General features: G+C 32.9%; 7 protein-coding genes across 7 annotated transcripts; 2 read left to right on the top strand and 5 right to left on the bottom strand.

Annotated features, from left to right (window-relative positions):
* Positions 1-157: 157 nt before the first annotated feature.
* Positions 158-3336, bottom strand: VNX1 (calcium/hydrogen antiporter; the record flags this gene model as incomplete). Its single annotated transcript, XM_046080977.1, has 3 exons — positions 158-214; positions 298-1329; positions 1579-3336. The coding sequence occupies 3 exons, from the start codon at positions 3334-3336 to the stop codon at positions 158-160; spliced, it is 2847 nt and encodes a 948-aa protein (XP_045932608.1).
* Positions 3337-4121: 785 nt separating this feature from the next.
* On the top strand, positions 4122-5099 carry KRE1 (Kre1p; the record flags this gene model as incomplete). Its single annotated transcript, XM_046080976.1, has 1 exon — positions 4122-5099. The coding sequence occupies one exon, from the start codon at positions 4122-4124 to the stop codon at positions 5097-5099; it is 978 nt and encodes a 325-aa protein (XP_045932607.1).
* A 228-nt stretch (positions 5100-5327) lies between these two features.
* On the bottom strand, positions 5328-6626 carry ARG8 (acetylornithine transaminase; the record flags this gene model as incomplete). The annotated part of the gene is made up of 1 exon (XM_046080975.1): positions 5328-6626. The coding sequence occupies one exon, from the start codon at positions 6624-6626 to the stop codon at positions 5328-5330; it is 1299 nt and encodes a 432-aa protein (XP_045932606.1).
* A 656-nt stretch (positions 6627-7282) lies between these two features.
* LEM3 (Lem3p) lies at positions 7283-8782 on the bottom strand (the record flags this gene model as incomplete). The annotated part of the gene is made up of 1 exon (XM_046080974.1): positions 7283-8782. The coding sequence occupies one exon, from the start codon at positions 8780-8782 to the stop codon at positions 7283-7285; it is 1500 nt and encodes a 499-aa protein (XP_045932605.1).
* A 665-nt stretch (positions 8783-9447) lies between these two features.
* On the bottom strand, positions 9448-11655 carry PPM2 (tRNA methyltransferase PPM2; the record flags this gene model as incomplete). The annotated part of the gene is made up of 1 exon (XM_046080973.1): positions 9448-11655. One exon carries the CDS (start codon positions 11653-11655, stop codon positions 9448-9450), a length of 2208 nt encoding a protein of 735 aa, XP_045932604.1.
* A 360-nt stretch (positions 11656-12015) lies between these two features.
* On the top strand, positions 12016-14901 carry FIG4 (phosphatidylinositol-3,5-bisphosphate 5-phosphatase; the record flags this gene model as incomplete). The annotated part of the gene is made up of 1 exon (XM_046080972.1): positions 12016-14901. One exon carries the CDS (start codon positions 12016-12018, stop codon positions 14899-14901), a length of 2886 nt encoding a protein of 961 aa, XP_045932603.1.
* A 17-nt stretch (positions 14902-14918) lies between these two features.
* RRP40 (exosome non-catalytic core subunit RRP40) lies at positions 14919-15638 on the bottom strand (the record flags this gene model as incomplete). The annotated part of the gene is made up of 1 exon (XM_046080971.1): positions 14919-15638. The coding sequence occupies one exon, from the start codon at positions 15636-15638 to the stop codon at positions 14919-14921; it is 720 nt and encodes a 239-aa protein (XP_045932602.1).
* Between the last annotated feature and the right edge of the window lie 233 nt (positions 15639-15871).

Below are 15871 nucleotides of genomic sequence, written 5' to 3'. Positions count from 1 at the left end.
TTCGATAACAACTCATTCATTATTCCAAAATGTTTCCTTATCTATTTCCCCTTGGAAGAAAAATCCAACAACCAAAATTACATAGAATAAAATCAATAAAGACCCCTTAAAGTAATTAGATTTCCCCTCCGCATATAAATAGGTGAACAAAAAGGTACTAACCATGCATGCTATCAAATCCCAACGGGGAAAAACTAAAGTAAACATTTGTTCTCTAATCCTAATCAAATTATGTGATATGTTACGTAAACGATACATCGAAAAAATGACCAAGCTAGGAATTTGCAACAAGCATACCTGCAAAGCATATGCAGTACCTATTTCCATACTCAATGCAACGTTTCCGTTCATAGCAAAAGACATTGCATTTAAAAACTCTGTCGTGTTTGGTACCAATGCAAAAATAGTTAAACCTAAAAACTTCGGATTAATTGATGGGTTATCCTTCAAAACCTCATCTACACAATCAACCAAAATATCGGCTATTACAGCGTATGCTAGCGTTGCCACTAACAAAATTATGGTGGATTTAGATCTGGACCAATTGGGTGCTTCATGGCCCGAAGAATTAGTAACAACATTGGTGTTGTTGTTATTTGCAACGGCAGGTGCACCATGGTTCGCATCTTCACCTGTCGTAGTAGAATGAATCGATTGCTCAAGATCACTTGCAACGTTGTTTGAGCCAGAACCATTTGTGTTAGAGGATGCTCCTCCGTTCTGCTTATCACTTGAAATAGGTAAACTCCAAATCAAAGCAGCGTGTGTCCGTAATGTAAACAACAACCCAATAAAATAAACTACAAATAAGATAATTGCACACGAGATACTAATAGGTTTAATCACCTTTGTATACAACTTATCAAAAGTTAATTCCTCCTGTTCAAAATGACACCGTTGGTCTTTATTCTCCTTACCATTCGTTACCAGGTCAACACATTTGATTTTGTAATCTCCGTATATCAAATAAAACATTGTTGGAATAAACATAACCATCATACTAAAAATCAACATTGCACTCGACACACCAGCACTACGCGGATTATACCGTTGTGTTTTTCTTTTAACTGCGCCCGCGCACATTGAAAACCCAGGCAATAACAATACCGCTCCCAATATGGAACCTATTAAAGCACCTTCCACAATTAACCCCTTGCGCTGTTGTAATGACACACAATACAAAAAAATCTCTACAATAGTCGAAAAAAATGCATTAATCACTGCACCCAACCCCATCGAAGTTTGTGCACTGATCGAAGCCACTGCTTGTCCAATGTAAAATGCTAGAGGTATCGTGGATATTAAACAAAACCCAAATATCGTCGTCCCCTGCGTGAAAAAATTGTTCGGGTACATCCCAGTCAAAAAATAAAAATCAAAAATCGTCACCAAAACAATAAAACAAAGATTCATAACTATTACATTGGTTCCATCAACCGTATACTTATAATAGTGGAAACCTGAACATCTAAAAGTACACAATAGAATATTGTTCTCCAAAGATTTGTTTCGGTAACCCCTAATACTTTTGTAATCTAGTGCTAGTGGATGTTTCCTCAAGTGCGACAACAACGTAACCATAACATTACTCATTGGAATCGTAAATACACCCAACCAGGTAATTAAACTCAATACCCCCAAAATTGGTGTAAACACTAAATAATACAATACATAAAAAATAACTCTTGCAAAAGTCCATTTACCTCTGCCAAAATATCTACGTTGCTCAAAACTCGAACTGCTACACTCATCTGTAGCATGACCACCATTGGGCCGATCACCCCTTTTCTGTTTACCACCAACAACATTCCCCTCAGCATTCCGCACTTTACTCAACCTTGGTGCATTCAATAGTGACCCATACCTCTTCAGCTGTCCGGTTGGTCGATCACTAGTTGTTGGGACAGAGCCGTAATTAGATGGTGTGGTATGCAACAAAAATGATGAACTACTGATATTATTTTTACTAATTGATGGATTCCCTTGTGGATCAGTGGTGTTCCTATCAATAGCATTCGCAGATTGCTCCCCCTCGCCACTTCCCTGTGCTCCATCGTTTGAAAATAACTTGTAACTGGTTATCCAGCGATAAAACTCAGATACTGTAACACCTTCAAACCTGTCTTCATCATAATAGTTCTCATCTTTCAACATATACATCAAAATACCAAATGGCCAAAACAAATATAACCCCACTTTAAAAAATACTCTAGCATATTCAACACCAGCTTTACTTAAGCCAAACCCTGTTAAAGTAAATATCACAAATGCTAAGGAAAAGGATAATAACATCAAGGGAAGCCCTAAAATTATAGAATATAATACATTGTTAATCTTAATTAAGAGTGGAATATCTTTGTATCTAGTCTCGTGAATATCTTGATCGGCAGCTTTTTGAATAGACCTAGATTTTTTATACAAAGCTGGCTTCCAAATTCTAATACCAAATGGATGCGTTTCATTAATTGCATTCTGTCTTTCACGTAATGTGAACGATTCGGCATCTTCATTGTCATCAGAGTAATCCTCATGGTCGGCCTGACTATCATTAGTATCCTTGTTATGGTTACTATTAGAATGTGTGTGATTAGAGGCTGAATAAATTGGATTCAGTGACTCATAACTCTCCAATTGATCGTTAGGATCATGCTGAACAATACCCGCATGGTTTTTATATAAAAAGTCATCCGGATTGAATTCTCGCAACTGCCGAGCATCTGTGTCATTGTTCCCCAAATTGTCATTCTCATCCAAATTTCCAGATTCCTCTGGATTATCGTTTGCTTTGTTAGTTTCTTCACACCGGTTCGTAATCAAATCTTCATTTCTACGATCAGTCGTGGTGCTGCTTAAATTCCTATTATTTTTACCAATGTCCATATAATCTTGGTGATAAACACTGGTGTTATTGGAGCCATCTTGTTGTTTGTTTCGTGGCAATACACCATTTTTTTTTAATCTCTGTTTAGCCAGCTTCAATCCATCTTGTAAGCCTTCCAGATACTTTACATCATTTTCAACTTCATTTAAATCATCATCAACAGAAAACACTTTTCTAATGTTCCCAGCCGTCGAGGTTTTATTCGCAGTATTGCTATGTTTAGTTGACAAGGTAGGGGAATTAGCAACAGCTGACAATAAGTCGCTATTACTTAGATTTGTACTATTATTATGCTTTGGATTATTTGAGGCATCATTGTTATTATTGTATGGATTATTTGTGCTAGAAGTTTTCCTCAAAGAGGGCAAAGGTGATATTGATTGTTGTGAATGCCTATTGGATCTTTCCGTTGCCATATTTTCTTCAATTTTTTTATCATTTGGAGAAGTGCTCATTTTATACTTAAGCTAAACAAAAAAAAAAAAACAAAAAAAACAAACAAAGAAATAAATAAATAAAAAGAAGGAAACAGAAAGACTTTCGTATTAGTAATGAATTGTGTTTGCTTTTTAAATTGAATTATTATAATTGACTTGTTTTTTGTCTGCTTTGTTTTTTTTTTTTTTTTTTCCTTAAATGTTTTAAGGCGATAGGAAAGGGGTGATAAATATGATATTAAAGGAAACGATAAATGCTATTTGCAAAGAGTCGTTTTAAAGGGAAAAAAAAAACATTAGTGAAAAAAAGGGGAAAAAGGCGCGCAATCTGAAACGAAAGTAAAAAAAAGAAGAGAAATTGTGACCATGTTACAACACCTGTACATTTCTTATACACCTGTGTCTTAAATCAATCAAAAAAAAAGGTAATTTCCAATATCTGCGTGTATTTCTGTTCATATTATTTTCCAATTTCACCTGCAAACAAACAAAGAAAGCAACTCTCCTGCGGGAATAAATAGTCTTTTTTTTTTGGTCATAGATTCACACGTACACCTTCTTTTCCTGCTATTATTATATTTTTAGTATCATTTATTAATTCATTGGTGCCTCTTTTTTTTTCTTTTTTTTTTTTCTTTGTTTTCTTTGTCTTTTTATCGAGCATGATAGTTCAGACTCATTTTTTTTTTTTTTAATTCCCATCTTTTGTCGTTATTCTTTTTTATTAAAAAACAAAGAAAAAAAAAAAAAAAGAAAAATATTCACACCTAACAAGAGAAAGAACAACCTGCCACACATAAATCATGCTATTCCAGAAGCCTTTATTTAATATATTTGCATTAATACTACTCTGTCTCTCCATAAATTTTCATGTTGCTAAAGCAGACCAGAATCTGCTAACTACACAAACTATTGTTACTACCGATGCAGCTGGTGTGCAAATAACACAAACCAATGTAGTTAATTTGGCGACTGCTTCTACCGTTGTTGTTACCACCGATATCAATGCGAATACCGTTACATTGACTCTAGCTGTGACAGATGCACGTTTTAAAACTGAAACTACCGTACCATCTACTTCTTCATCATCAATTGTCACTATTAGTAGTAGCAGCACTTTAAATACCTTATTGACAACAACTTCCAAATCCACTTCTAAATTATTATCCAATTCTTTATCTAGCACAAGTTCACTTGCTACAGCAACAACTGCAACTTCATCATCGACTTCATCAATTACTAGCAGCATATCCTCTATTTTATCAGCTTCCAATAGTGTGTCATCAGTGGGTTCTTCTTCTGGAAGTATCACCTCCTCGTCTAGTGGAACAACGTCAACTAGCAAAAATACAAATTTAAACCTGAGACCGGACCCATCCACTGGTTTCACCAAACCACCCTTATCCGCAGTCACTACACTATCTGAAGACACCTATGTCACCATTACAGAATCTTCAACCACCTATACAACCACTAGGGGTAAGACTTCTAATTTGTGGGTTACTATTGTCACTTTTGGTCAAACAACCGTCATCCAAACAACCTTTGCCCAAAGATTTACCACACAATACAGTGCTTTGTCAACTCCATCATCTGGAGCAATAGGTTTAGGTACTTTATCTGGTGAGGTTGGTATTACTCAAACCGATAGACAAATCACTATTACACCATCTAATGCCGCTGCTATTAATAAAGTATTTAATAACAACAACAATGGGTTTGTTACAGGTATTTCTTCATTGCTTGGGTCTATAATTGCGTTATTCATGTTCGTTTTGTAGATCTTTTTTTAATTATGTGGTTGTTTTCTTTTTCTTCATCAATATATATATATATATATATATTTATGGTTTGAAAATTAAATAGGTAAACCAATACTGTGGATTTAGGGGAAAATATAAAAAGTAAAAAGTAAAAAATAGAAAAATAAAAAATAAAAATAAATAGAAAATTTATAACATTAATATTATATACTCATATACGTGAATCATCCATATATATATACTTGTTTATTTCTTGTTGAATACTTCTCCTATACTTTTTTCTAAAATGTCTAAACCTTCATCTAAAACATCCTTTTCAATAATTAAAGCGGGAACAAATCTTAAAGTAGATTTACCAGCAGTGATAATTAATAATCCATTTTCACGACACTTATTAACTAGATCATTTGGTGGTTGAGTTAACTCGCACCCAATAATTAAACCTTTGCCTCTAATTTCTTTAATAAGAGCAGGGTATTTTTCCTTCAATTTATTTAATCTTGCTACCAAATAAGCACCCTTTTCATTAACTTGTTGTAAAAAATTTTCTTGACCAATAACATCCAAAACGTAATTAGCTACTCTACATGCCAATGGATTACCACCATAGGTTGTTCCATGATCACCAACCTTCAAAATATTATTAATTTTTTCATTGATGCATGTGGCAGCAACTGGGAACCCATTTCCTAAAGCTTTAGCTACAGTAAAAATATCTGGATGTGCTTCTTTAGGTAAATAAGAATGAGCCCATAATTTACCGGAACGACCCATCCCACATTGGATCTCATCATAGATCAAGACAACATTGTTAGCCTGGCACAATTGTTTCAATTCAACCAATTTTGGGATTGGAATTGGATAAACACCACCTTCACCTTGGATAGGTTCTATAATACAACCAGCAAATTTACCACTTTCAAACTTTTGTTTCAAGGACTCTAGGCCTTCGTTAGATAGAGAAAAAAATTCAGCCCCCGGTACTAAAGGACCAAAGGGTGTTCTGTATTTAGGATTGTATGTAACACTCAAAGACCCGCAAGTTCTGCCATGAAAAGAGTTTTCAAATGCCGCAATTCCAATTCTATCTTCTGAAATTTTAATACCAAATTTTTTAACAAACTTCAAAGCCGCCTCATTTGCCTCACTACCACTGTTACATAAAAAAACCTTGGAAATATCGTATTGGCCTCCAAATTTTTGAGTTTTTTCAACTAATTTGTCACTTAATATTAAAGCTTGATCGTTGTAATATAGATTAGAACAATGAACCAACTTCTTGGCTTGATCATATAAAAGCTGAGCAATTTGTGGGTTAGAATGGCCTAGACCGGTGACAGCAATGCCACTGGTGAAATCAACATATTTTTTACCGGAGAAATCATCATATAAGTAGCAATTGGTGCCTCTAGTAATGACTAGATCATTTGGTCTGGCATATGTGGTGACTTGGTATGAACTTTCAGATTCAATGAAATCTTTAGAAGTCGTATATAATCTTTTGAAAAGTTGTTTCTGTTTAGAAGAAAAGTTTAATTTAAACATTTGCTATCAATTTGTTGGGAGAGGATAAACTTTAGTGGTATGTTTTTGTTGGTACAATTCTATGTATAGATTGCTAAAGCGTATTAAAAACTAATGATTGGATCCTTAAATGGGATAAGAGTTAACTTTTTTTTTTATTTTTTTCTTTTTTTCTGGTATTATAGTTCTTTTGTTATATTAAAATGTCTTTAATTTACATTTATATAATCGATTTATTTAAAAAAATGAAAATAGAAAAAAAAAAGCTGTAGTTATAGATATCTAATTAGCTACGGTTGGAATGTTATTATTTTTAATTTTACTGACTTTGGTTAGTCATAGCATCGAAGATAAGTTGAAATTGACAATCAAAATATTTCGGATAACATTGCCGAACTTCACTTTTTTTATATACAAAAATAATAAAATAAAATAAAAAAAAACTTGGCAGGTTGCAATTACCGAAGTTTCTGTATTTAGCGTTTTTTTTTTTTTTTAATTTATTTCATACAATCGAAACTACTTTTTTTGGAAATCATTCAAAAGAAAGAAAAAAAAAAAAAAAAAAAAAAAAAAAAAAAAGAAAATATGCAAGTGAAAATTCATATTTACAAACTTATGAATTAGAAAAGTAAATAAATAAGTAAAATATAATAAAGAATTAAAGAAACAGAACATCACAAATCCAAATAATGTTGAGGTCTATCACCTCTGCTCATTGTAGCTTCTTGTTGTTGTTTAGCCAATTCTTCCCTTTTCCAAGACAATAACGAAGTATCACCTAACCTTCTTCCATAAAACAAACGCATTACAGTTACAATCAACGCTAAAGCAAAACAGATTAATCCAACAATAGTATAGACAGTACCTAAGAAATTATTTCTGCCACCAATGCTAGAACCATGGGTTATATATAAGGCTTTTTTGCCATCATACATAGTAACTGGCCAGTTTAATCCAATGTTTATACTATAAACACCGCTTGATAGATCCACATTATTAGCGTTCCTACGTATTAGTTTGGAAAACTTGGAAAAGGCTGGGTTTCTCATCCAATTCTGAAATTCTTCCCATTCAGAGACATCCGGTAGGTTGGTTTCGTTATAACCATCGGGATATTGATTGACCCAATTTGGTGGAGGAACAATATCGTCTGGATTTAATTGTGTTTTCTTGTATCTCTTCTTATCAGTAGACCAAGATATTCCCTTATTGGTTAACTCGTAAGCATCTAAGCCACTACTTTCATCTTCTAAATTGGAAAAATCGTCATTGGTCTTCGATAATTCCATAGGGAAAGTATCATTAAACATAGCATTGGCAATCAAACCACATGGATAATACTGCTTTCCCTCATCGGTCCCAGGTAGTGCTTTACAATTTATGGTGTGGGAAGTTTTAACATAATCATACGTTGTGTTTAGTCCTTGTAATTGATCTTCGCTAAAAGATAATGCATATCTTCTATGATTTGGATAAAAATTTTCGACTAAATAATTAATGTAGACAGGATGAGGCATGTCATATGGAATAGAGAATTTGATTGAGCAGTTACCGACTTCAGTGCCATTTCCAGCTACAACATCTGAGTCTGTTGGGGCAATATATTTCCATTGTGGAGTGACATTGAAACTTTGGTTGTTGTAAAAATAAAGGGAATAATAATCGTTTGGAATATCACCATAGGAGTTTGTTGGTGCTTCGGTAGAACATTGTTCATAATATATAATTACCTCATCAACTTTCCGACTAATAGTTAATAAAACACCCCCAAACAATATAAACCAAAAGGTGAAAAAAATATATAAGCAAGAAACTATATTGGGAGTCCAAATTGCATTAAACGCAGGTATCCTTTGTTGAGAAAAGGGGGTATCCTTGGGTCTTCTTCTTCTGATTTTTTTTACCACGTGTACGTCATCATCTTCAAATTCACTGGCATCTACATCATCATCGTCTAAAGTGCCATGTGCTTTGCTTTCATGATTTATTTTGAACATTTCAGCCAAGGCCCTACCTTTTAACGCTATGTTTTCTATAGCTCTGTTGGTGGTTGCAGATACACTATTTGCAGCGTTGAAGCCACTCTTAGTAGTTGGTGATGACGATCTTATGCTCTTCTTATTATCATTACTTCCAAGCAGGGAATTTCTTTTAGTTTTCTCGTTTCCTTTCATTTTCTGTGATTTATATACTTATCTATCCCTTTATATAATACGGTTGGTATTATATTAGCCTTTCAAAAAGAAAAATATATATATATGATAAACTGGAGCCTGTTATTGATAATTATTTTTTTTTTTTTTTTGTAATTTCTGGGTTAAATTCTTATGGTCATGAAAATAAAATAAAAAATAATAAATAAATAAAATAGAATTAAAGCTATTCGTTGTTAATTTTTGTTTTTTTTTTTGTTTTTGTTAAGAAAACTTTTTTTAAAAAAAATAAATAAATAAACTTTGAAAAAATTCAGTCGACAAAATCCGATTGAGAAAAATACAATTAAAAAAAAAAAAAGCAAAATAAAATTAAAACCACGAGGCATTTCTTAATCTGATTCTAAAAATGAGAAAAAAAAAAAAAAGAAAAGTAGATACAATTTTTAGAAAAAATTCATTATTATATTATTGCATATGTTTTTTAAATTATAAATCAACCAATTTTGGATACTCCCATCTTGTAACAAAAAAAATAAATAAAAAAAGCTGTCTGTTTTTGGATAATTTAAAATTGTCTCAAAAACATAAAGATCATATATATATGAATAATAATTGTAACATAAACGGTAAATCATAATACTACTACATATTTTCAACTCAAAACACACACACACTTAAATTATTTATTCTGTAGTAATAATCAAATTCTTTGTATTCCAAACAGATCCAAAGCCATAACATACAGCACCACCACCACACAAAATGATACTATAATTTCTACTATTAGCATCAGGTTTATGCAACATCACCAATTCAAAATCTACATACACAAATGGTGAATCTATATTCCAGATATCAATTGGAATTGGTACAAGTTCTATTGTAGTCATTTCTTGCCCTTTAGGTAAAATGTTTTTAATCTTTATTATAGTGGTTTCTCTGCCCAACACATATTTATCACTTACCCCACCTATCAAAAGGACAGAAAGTGTATCCTCATGACCAATAAAACAACATCTAGCACCATATCTTTTAAATAGATCGGCTTTGAGACTATTTACTATCTCCAAACTATAACAACCATCCACACCTTTAAGTAATTTAAAAACATACAAGTCAGGATTAAATTCAGCTTTAATATCTGTTGCCTGCTGTTTGCTCATTCCCCCGATAACTACACCATATCCATTCTTATAGGCAACCGCAGCAGATTCTAAATAGCATATTTTCCCCCTATCCTCATCACTAATTCTAACCTCATCATAACTATGGTTATTGAAATTATACAATAAAGGCACTTGGGAGCCCATAATTAATAAAAGTTCGTTATCTATTTTAATGGTGGAATGTCTGTAAAGCTCAAAAGGTGGGTCAGGTAACTTTTTCCATGTGCCGTTATCGGAATTGGTAAATTCCCAACAATCTTTTAAAACTTTGTTTGGAGCCATCCGCCCTCCAATTAAAATATATCTGTTTTTAGAAATTTGAGTAAAAGAATGAAATACACGAGGAGTAGGTCTATTAGTAGTTTCCTGTTTTACTGTTTCATTTTTATCAAAAGTCACAATGTCATTTGATCTCCCATTGAATATGCCACCAAAATACAACCCATCACTCGAACAAGCACCACACTTCTTTTGAATTCCAGATTCTGTAAAGGAAAAATTAAATTTAGTGTCAGCATTAAGAAGACACTGCTGGTCATAAAAGGAGATATTCGGATCACTAGTCCCTTTAGTATACCTCAACGGTTTGTGAAATACCACAGCATTATTATTATTATTATTATTATTATTATTATTATTATTATTATTATTATTATTATCGCAAACATTAGTGGCATGTAACAAGATATACGAGTGAGCGAAAAGTAAAAACTCCTCTAATTCATCAAATGGTTCCACTTGTGACACTTTATTCTTCAGATCTGCAGGCAAAGACTCCCACAAATCATACATATCCCCGCAATTAACCTTGGGCCATCCCAAATCTGTGAATCTATTGATCTGAGACTTCATGTCTTGATATTTCAATACAGATTGTAGAGGTGAATCATTTTTTTTAAAATGTTTTAACATTTGTTTAGCAAATGGTTCATCAACTCCCATGGGAGCTAGTTGTTCCAAAAGTATAAAATGTGAATTTGGCAAGGTACTACATTTACTGATAACTTGATCAGCCAATTCAGGTTTCATATAAGCCAACGAAACTTCAGCAATGTATACTTTAATAAAAGTATTCCCAGGGTCTTGCTTCATTATATTTTTCAAAACTTTTGTTTCAAATGAATCTATATTGTTTAGATCACAAGAAACTATGTCGTAACGGTTTTTGTTATCTCCCTGAGCTAGTATATTTAAAAGTTCTGGATCAGAATTGATTAATTGTAATTTTTCAGCAACCAAATCAGGATAATCAACATCTAGAAATTTCAAAACTATGTTGTTGTTAATTTCACTATTGTAAAACTTCCCTTTACAATCGGCATTATCTTCAAAATCTAATAACTCAAATGGTAACGGATCAAACCCACAACCTAAATTGATGATCATAATGGTTGTGTTGTTACTGCTACTTTCTATAATATCCAACAACCTTGACCTTATAGCTTCCAATCTTAGCCAGTACCCTCTATTGATGCATGGTGATCTTCTTGGAATTTTGCCCTTGACAAAATGACCAATATATTGCTTGGTTTTAGTGGGGTCGGAAATTGATTTATTCGTACCTATTTTAGGATAGTATAAAACCTCTACAGATCTTTTGGATGTAATGGATGAATTATTAGTGTTTTGAATAGCCAAATCTGTGTATTTGAATCTTCTTTGTTGTTTTAATAACTGTTTTTGCTGTTTAGCAGTTGGTTCATTTTTCTTATTTTTTTCAGACATTTTTTTTTTTTATTAGTGGAATCATATAAAATGGAATGTATATTACTGTTCTAACTGTTGTAGGTGTTATGCTATTTGATAAGTTTTGGAAAGGCAATATAATATATAACTGTATTAATGTTATTTATATATACAGAACGTTTTAAAATCCAGTTTATTTTTTTTTTTTTTTTTTTTTTTTTTTTGTTCTCAAAGTCAAATGAATTTCTACCATTTCCTTACCGGACATTCAGCATAATTCGGACATCTTTATATAAATAAATAACCACATATAATAATCTGAACACAAATTACCCTTTAAATAAATAATAAGTGCAAAATATAAAAGACAAACAAACAGACAAATAAACAAATACCGGCATGAATATTGAAAATACTTCAATCATGAATAATCCAGGTTTAGGCTCTGTAACTGATAATGCTGCAGGGCTCACAAATATACCAGTTTCTAGTAATACTGCTACTTCATCGGTTATAAATGAAATACCTAGCAGTAACAACTTTTCCTATGGTAATCCAACTGCTACTGCTACCGTTAATTCTGTTCCAAACAACTTTAATCAACAAATTAGTATGGAATATAAACCACAAAGAAAGAATAAGAGATTTATCTTGACCAAATACACCATATACGAAACAGAGAAAAGAATGTATATAGTGGGGAGTAATAAAAGGGAAAACATGTTTAGAATTTTGGAAATAGATTTAACACTTCCATTGCATACCCTAAGTGTTGTTGAAGATAACATTTTCTTTACAAGAGATGAGGTTATTAAAGTCTTGGCCGAAATCGATGGTGAAGATGAAACATTTCATAAAAAAATAACTGCAGATGGGTTACTAGGTTTTATACGGTTCACCTATTGCTATTATTTGGTTGTGGTTACGAAAAAGTCGCAGGTCTCTGTATTGGGAGGACATTCAATCTTTCACATTGACCGGACCGAATTGATTCCCATTTGTAGAAATTACAAAAAACCAGAAAAATCATCCAACGAAACTAAGTTCAGAAATATTTTTGATAATTTGGATTTATCCAAAACATTCTATTTCAGTTACACTTATGATATAACAAACACTTTGCAAACAAATTTAATGCGAGAAAAATTAAAATCTGTTGGGAGATCTGACATCCAGATACCAACACATTCGGGTAATTCCTATAATAAAATGTTTATGTGGAATGAAAATTTGTTGAGGCCATTATTCCCCTGTATTGATACAGTCTATGACTGGTTCCAACCCATAATTCATGGTTTTATTGACCAAGTAGAGGCGCTGGTGTATGGCAGACGGATATATATAATGTTAATTGCTAGAAGGTCCCATCATTTTGCCGGGGCCAGGTTTTTGAAAAGAGGAGTTAATAACATGGGCTATGTCGCCAATGAAGTGGAAACAGAACAGATTGTAGTTGATATGTTAAGAACTTCTTTTCATGATTCTCAAAGGAAATTTTATGGTAGCGATAGATATTCTTCCTTTGTGCAACATAGAGGATCTATTCCATTATTTTGGTCCCAGGAAGCCACTAATTTGGCTGCCAAGCCTCCAATCGAAATAAATGTGGTGGATCCATTTTTCAGTTGTGCAGCCTTGCATTTTGATAGGTTATTCCAAAATTACGGCGGAGGCCCAATACAAATACTAAATTTAATCAAGACAAAGGAAAAAACACCACGAGAGACCAAACTACTAAAAGAATTTGAGCAATGTATTGAATATCTAAACCAGTTTCTGCAAGACAACAAGAAATTACAATATACTTCTTGGGACATGAGCAGGGCTGCCAAGGGGAGAGGTCAGGTTGTTATTGAATTTTTGGAAACATATGCCATTAAAACTTTGGAACAAACCGGCATTTTCCATAATAACAAAGACATAGCAACAACAAAATTACAAGAGGGTGTTTGTAGGACCAACTGCATTGATTGTTTGGATAGAACCAACGCAGCTCAATTTATTATAGGAAAGAGGGCGTTGGGTTACCAGTTGAAAGCATTGGGTATAATAGACGATACATTTTTGGAATATGATTCAGATATTGTTAATATTCTAACAGAACTTTTCCATGACCATGGTGACACAATTGCATTGCAGTATGGTGGATCGCATCTAGTGAATACGATGGAAACCTATAGGAAAATCAACCAATGGAGTTCACATTCGAGAGATATGATTGAAAGTATTAAAAGGTTCTATAGTAATTCCTTTGTTGATGCGCAAAGACAAGATGCCATCAATTTGTTTTTAGGGCACTATGTGTGGAAGAAGGGGCAACCCAATATTTGGGAATTAAACACGGATTTCTATTTACATAATTCCAGCTCAAAGTATGGTTCCCCTAAGAGAAGCTACAGACACTGGTGGAATGACTATGACATACAGAGTGTAAATGAGACTATTCGTAGAGAGATTATATCTAAAAAAAATGATTTAACCATCAGGAAAATCGTTAAAAATGTTAGAGAATATCCAAGAACTGTTGACAATTATTGGAATGAATATTATAATATAAGGATTTTTACCGACTTGGGTAATTCCTTCGAGTATAAAATGAATAGCACAAACAATTATAGATTAATTAATGAGTATAACGAAAGTAACGTCAATAACTCAACTAATAGAAGACAAAAAAACGCCCTTGGGAAAATGGGCAATAATAATACAAGTAGGATAAACTCTATTGATGATGTTGCCTCGCCATTTACTTCCAACAAGTCCAAAAGTTTAAACAATAAACTAAGAAGTTTAAGTCGAGAGGAAGAATACATCAATGACAAAAATAAGACAAGCGAACATGAAAATAAAGATTCTCCGTTTCAATTAAGTTCCTTGGATGAGTATGAATTAAGTATTACAACTTGGAAAAAAATTCACAAAGAAAATTTGAAAGCAATTAAACAATTGGAACGAAAGGTTGCTATTAATGAGTTTAACTTTGAAAAAGAAATAGAAGAAGAAGAAGAAGAAGCATTACCACTTGATTCCAATAATTTTCGACAAAATTATATCTTTTACAAAGAACAAGAACAAGAACAAGAGGAAGAGGAAGAGGAAGAAGAAGAAGAAGAAAAAGAAGAAAAAGAAGGGGGGGATGGACAGGGGAAGATGGATAAAGAAGAGGACGTTGGCATGCTACCGGGATTAATAACGCAAGTTACCGTTGATAAAAAATATTACAAACAGATATTTGATTACACAAACTATAAACCTATGGACGATTATTCTAGGATATTTGAATAGATTTAAAATTCAAGGCATCAGTTCTCATCAGCTACTACATTAACGATTTTCTTAAAGTTACTTTTAATGATATCTTTAAAGTTTTTTGACGGATTCTTTTCACAATCCAGTATACTTTTGTATGATGCTAAAGTTTGCAATACGCTTGGAGTCTTGATCCATATTTTCCCATTAACACCTATGGCTACTTCAAACTCAGTAAATTTCGATAACAGAGGTAATAACGGATAGCTATTGTTAAATAACAATTCGCGAGCAAACCCTAAGGAAACATCTATTATCATGGAATTGTTTTCATCTAATAAACCAAAACCATCGTTAACACCTGTTGTGGAATTCATACATTCTATCTCAGCCTCCAAGTCTCTATCACTTTGGCAAACTCTGGCATAGACCAAATCGCCTGTTTTTAGATTAGGCCTATTTTTCTTGGAAGCATTTGGAAATGCCATGTAAGATAGCGAGACAACATTAGAGAAGTTATTTAAACTAACATTATAATGATCAGCATACGCAGCTACAATTGTTCCAATAACAAAATCACCTACAGCAGGTATGTATCTTTTGGAGTTGTACTCTATATAAACACTTGTCTTGGGACTTTTTTGTACAATTTCTATGCCTGCATTGATTGGTTTTACATCATTTTCATTGGGAAAGACATAAATGCCCGGACCTGTAACTTTGATTTGTGATGTTGGAATTTGTAAAGTATCACCTGGGAAAATTAAGCTCATTGTGTATGTATATCAAGACTTTTGAAGACAAAATGGTGCGATAATAGGTGTAATATATATATTTGTATGTGAGAGTGTTAGACTGATTGGTGTCTGATTAAGGTTACTCATAAAACCAGAAGTAGATTAAAGAAGAGAAAAGAAAAGGAACAGGAAAATGGAAAAAGAAAAGCATTTTTCTGAAGCGTTTTTGATTAAATGGTGTAATCAAGCGCAGCTTGCTTATTATTATT

This window comes from Saccharomycodes ludwigii, chromosome VII, assembly GCF_020623625.1.
Source record: "Saccharomycodes ludwigii strain NBRC 1722 chromosome VII, whole genome shotgun sequence".
Lineage (NCBI taxonomy): Eukaryota > Fungi > Ascomycota > Saccharomycetes > Saccharomycodales > Saccharomycodaceae > Saccharomycodes > Saccharomycodes ludwigii.
Note: the sequence above shows the minus strand (reverse complement) of the source record. Positions and strands in the feature narration are given on the sequence as shown.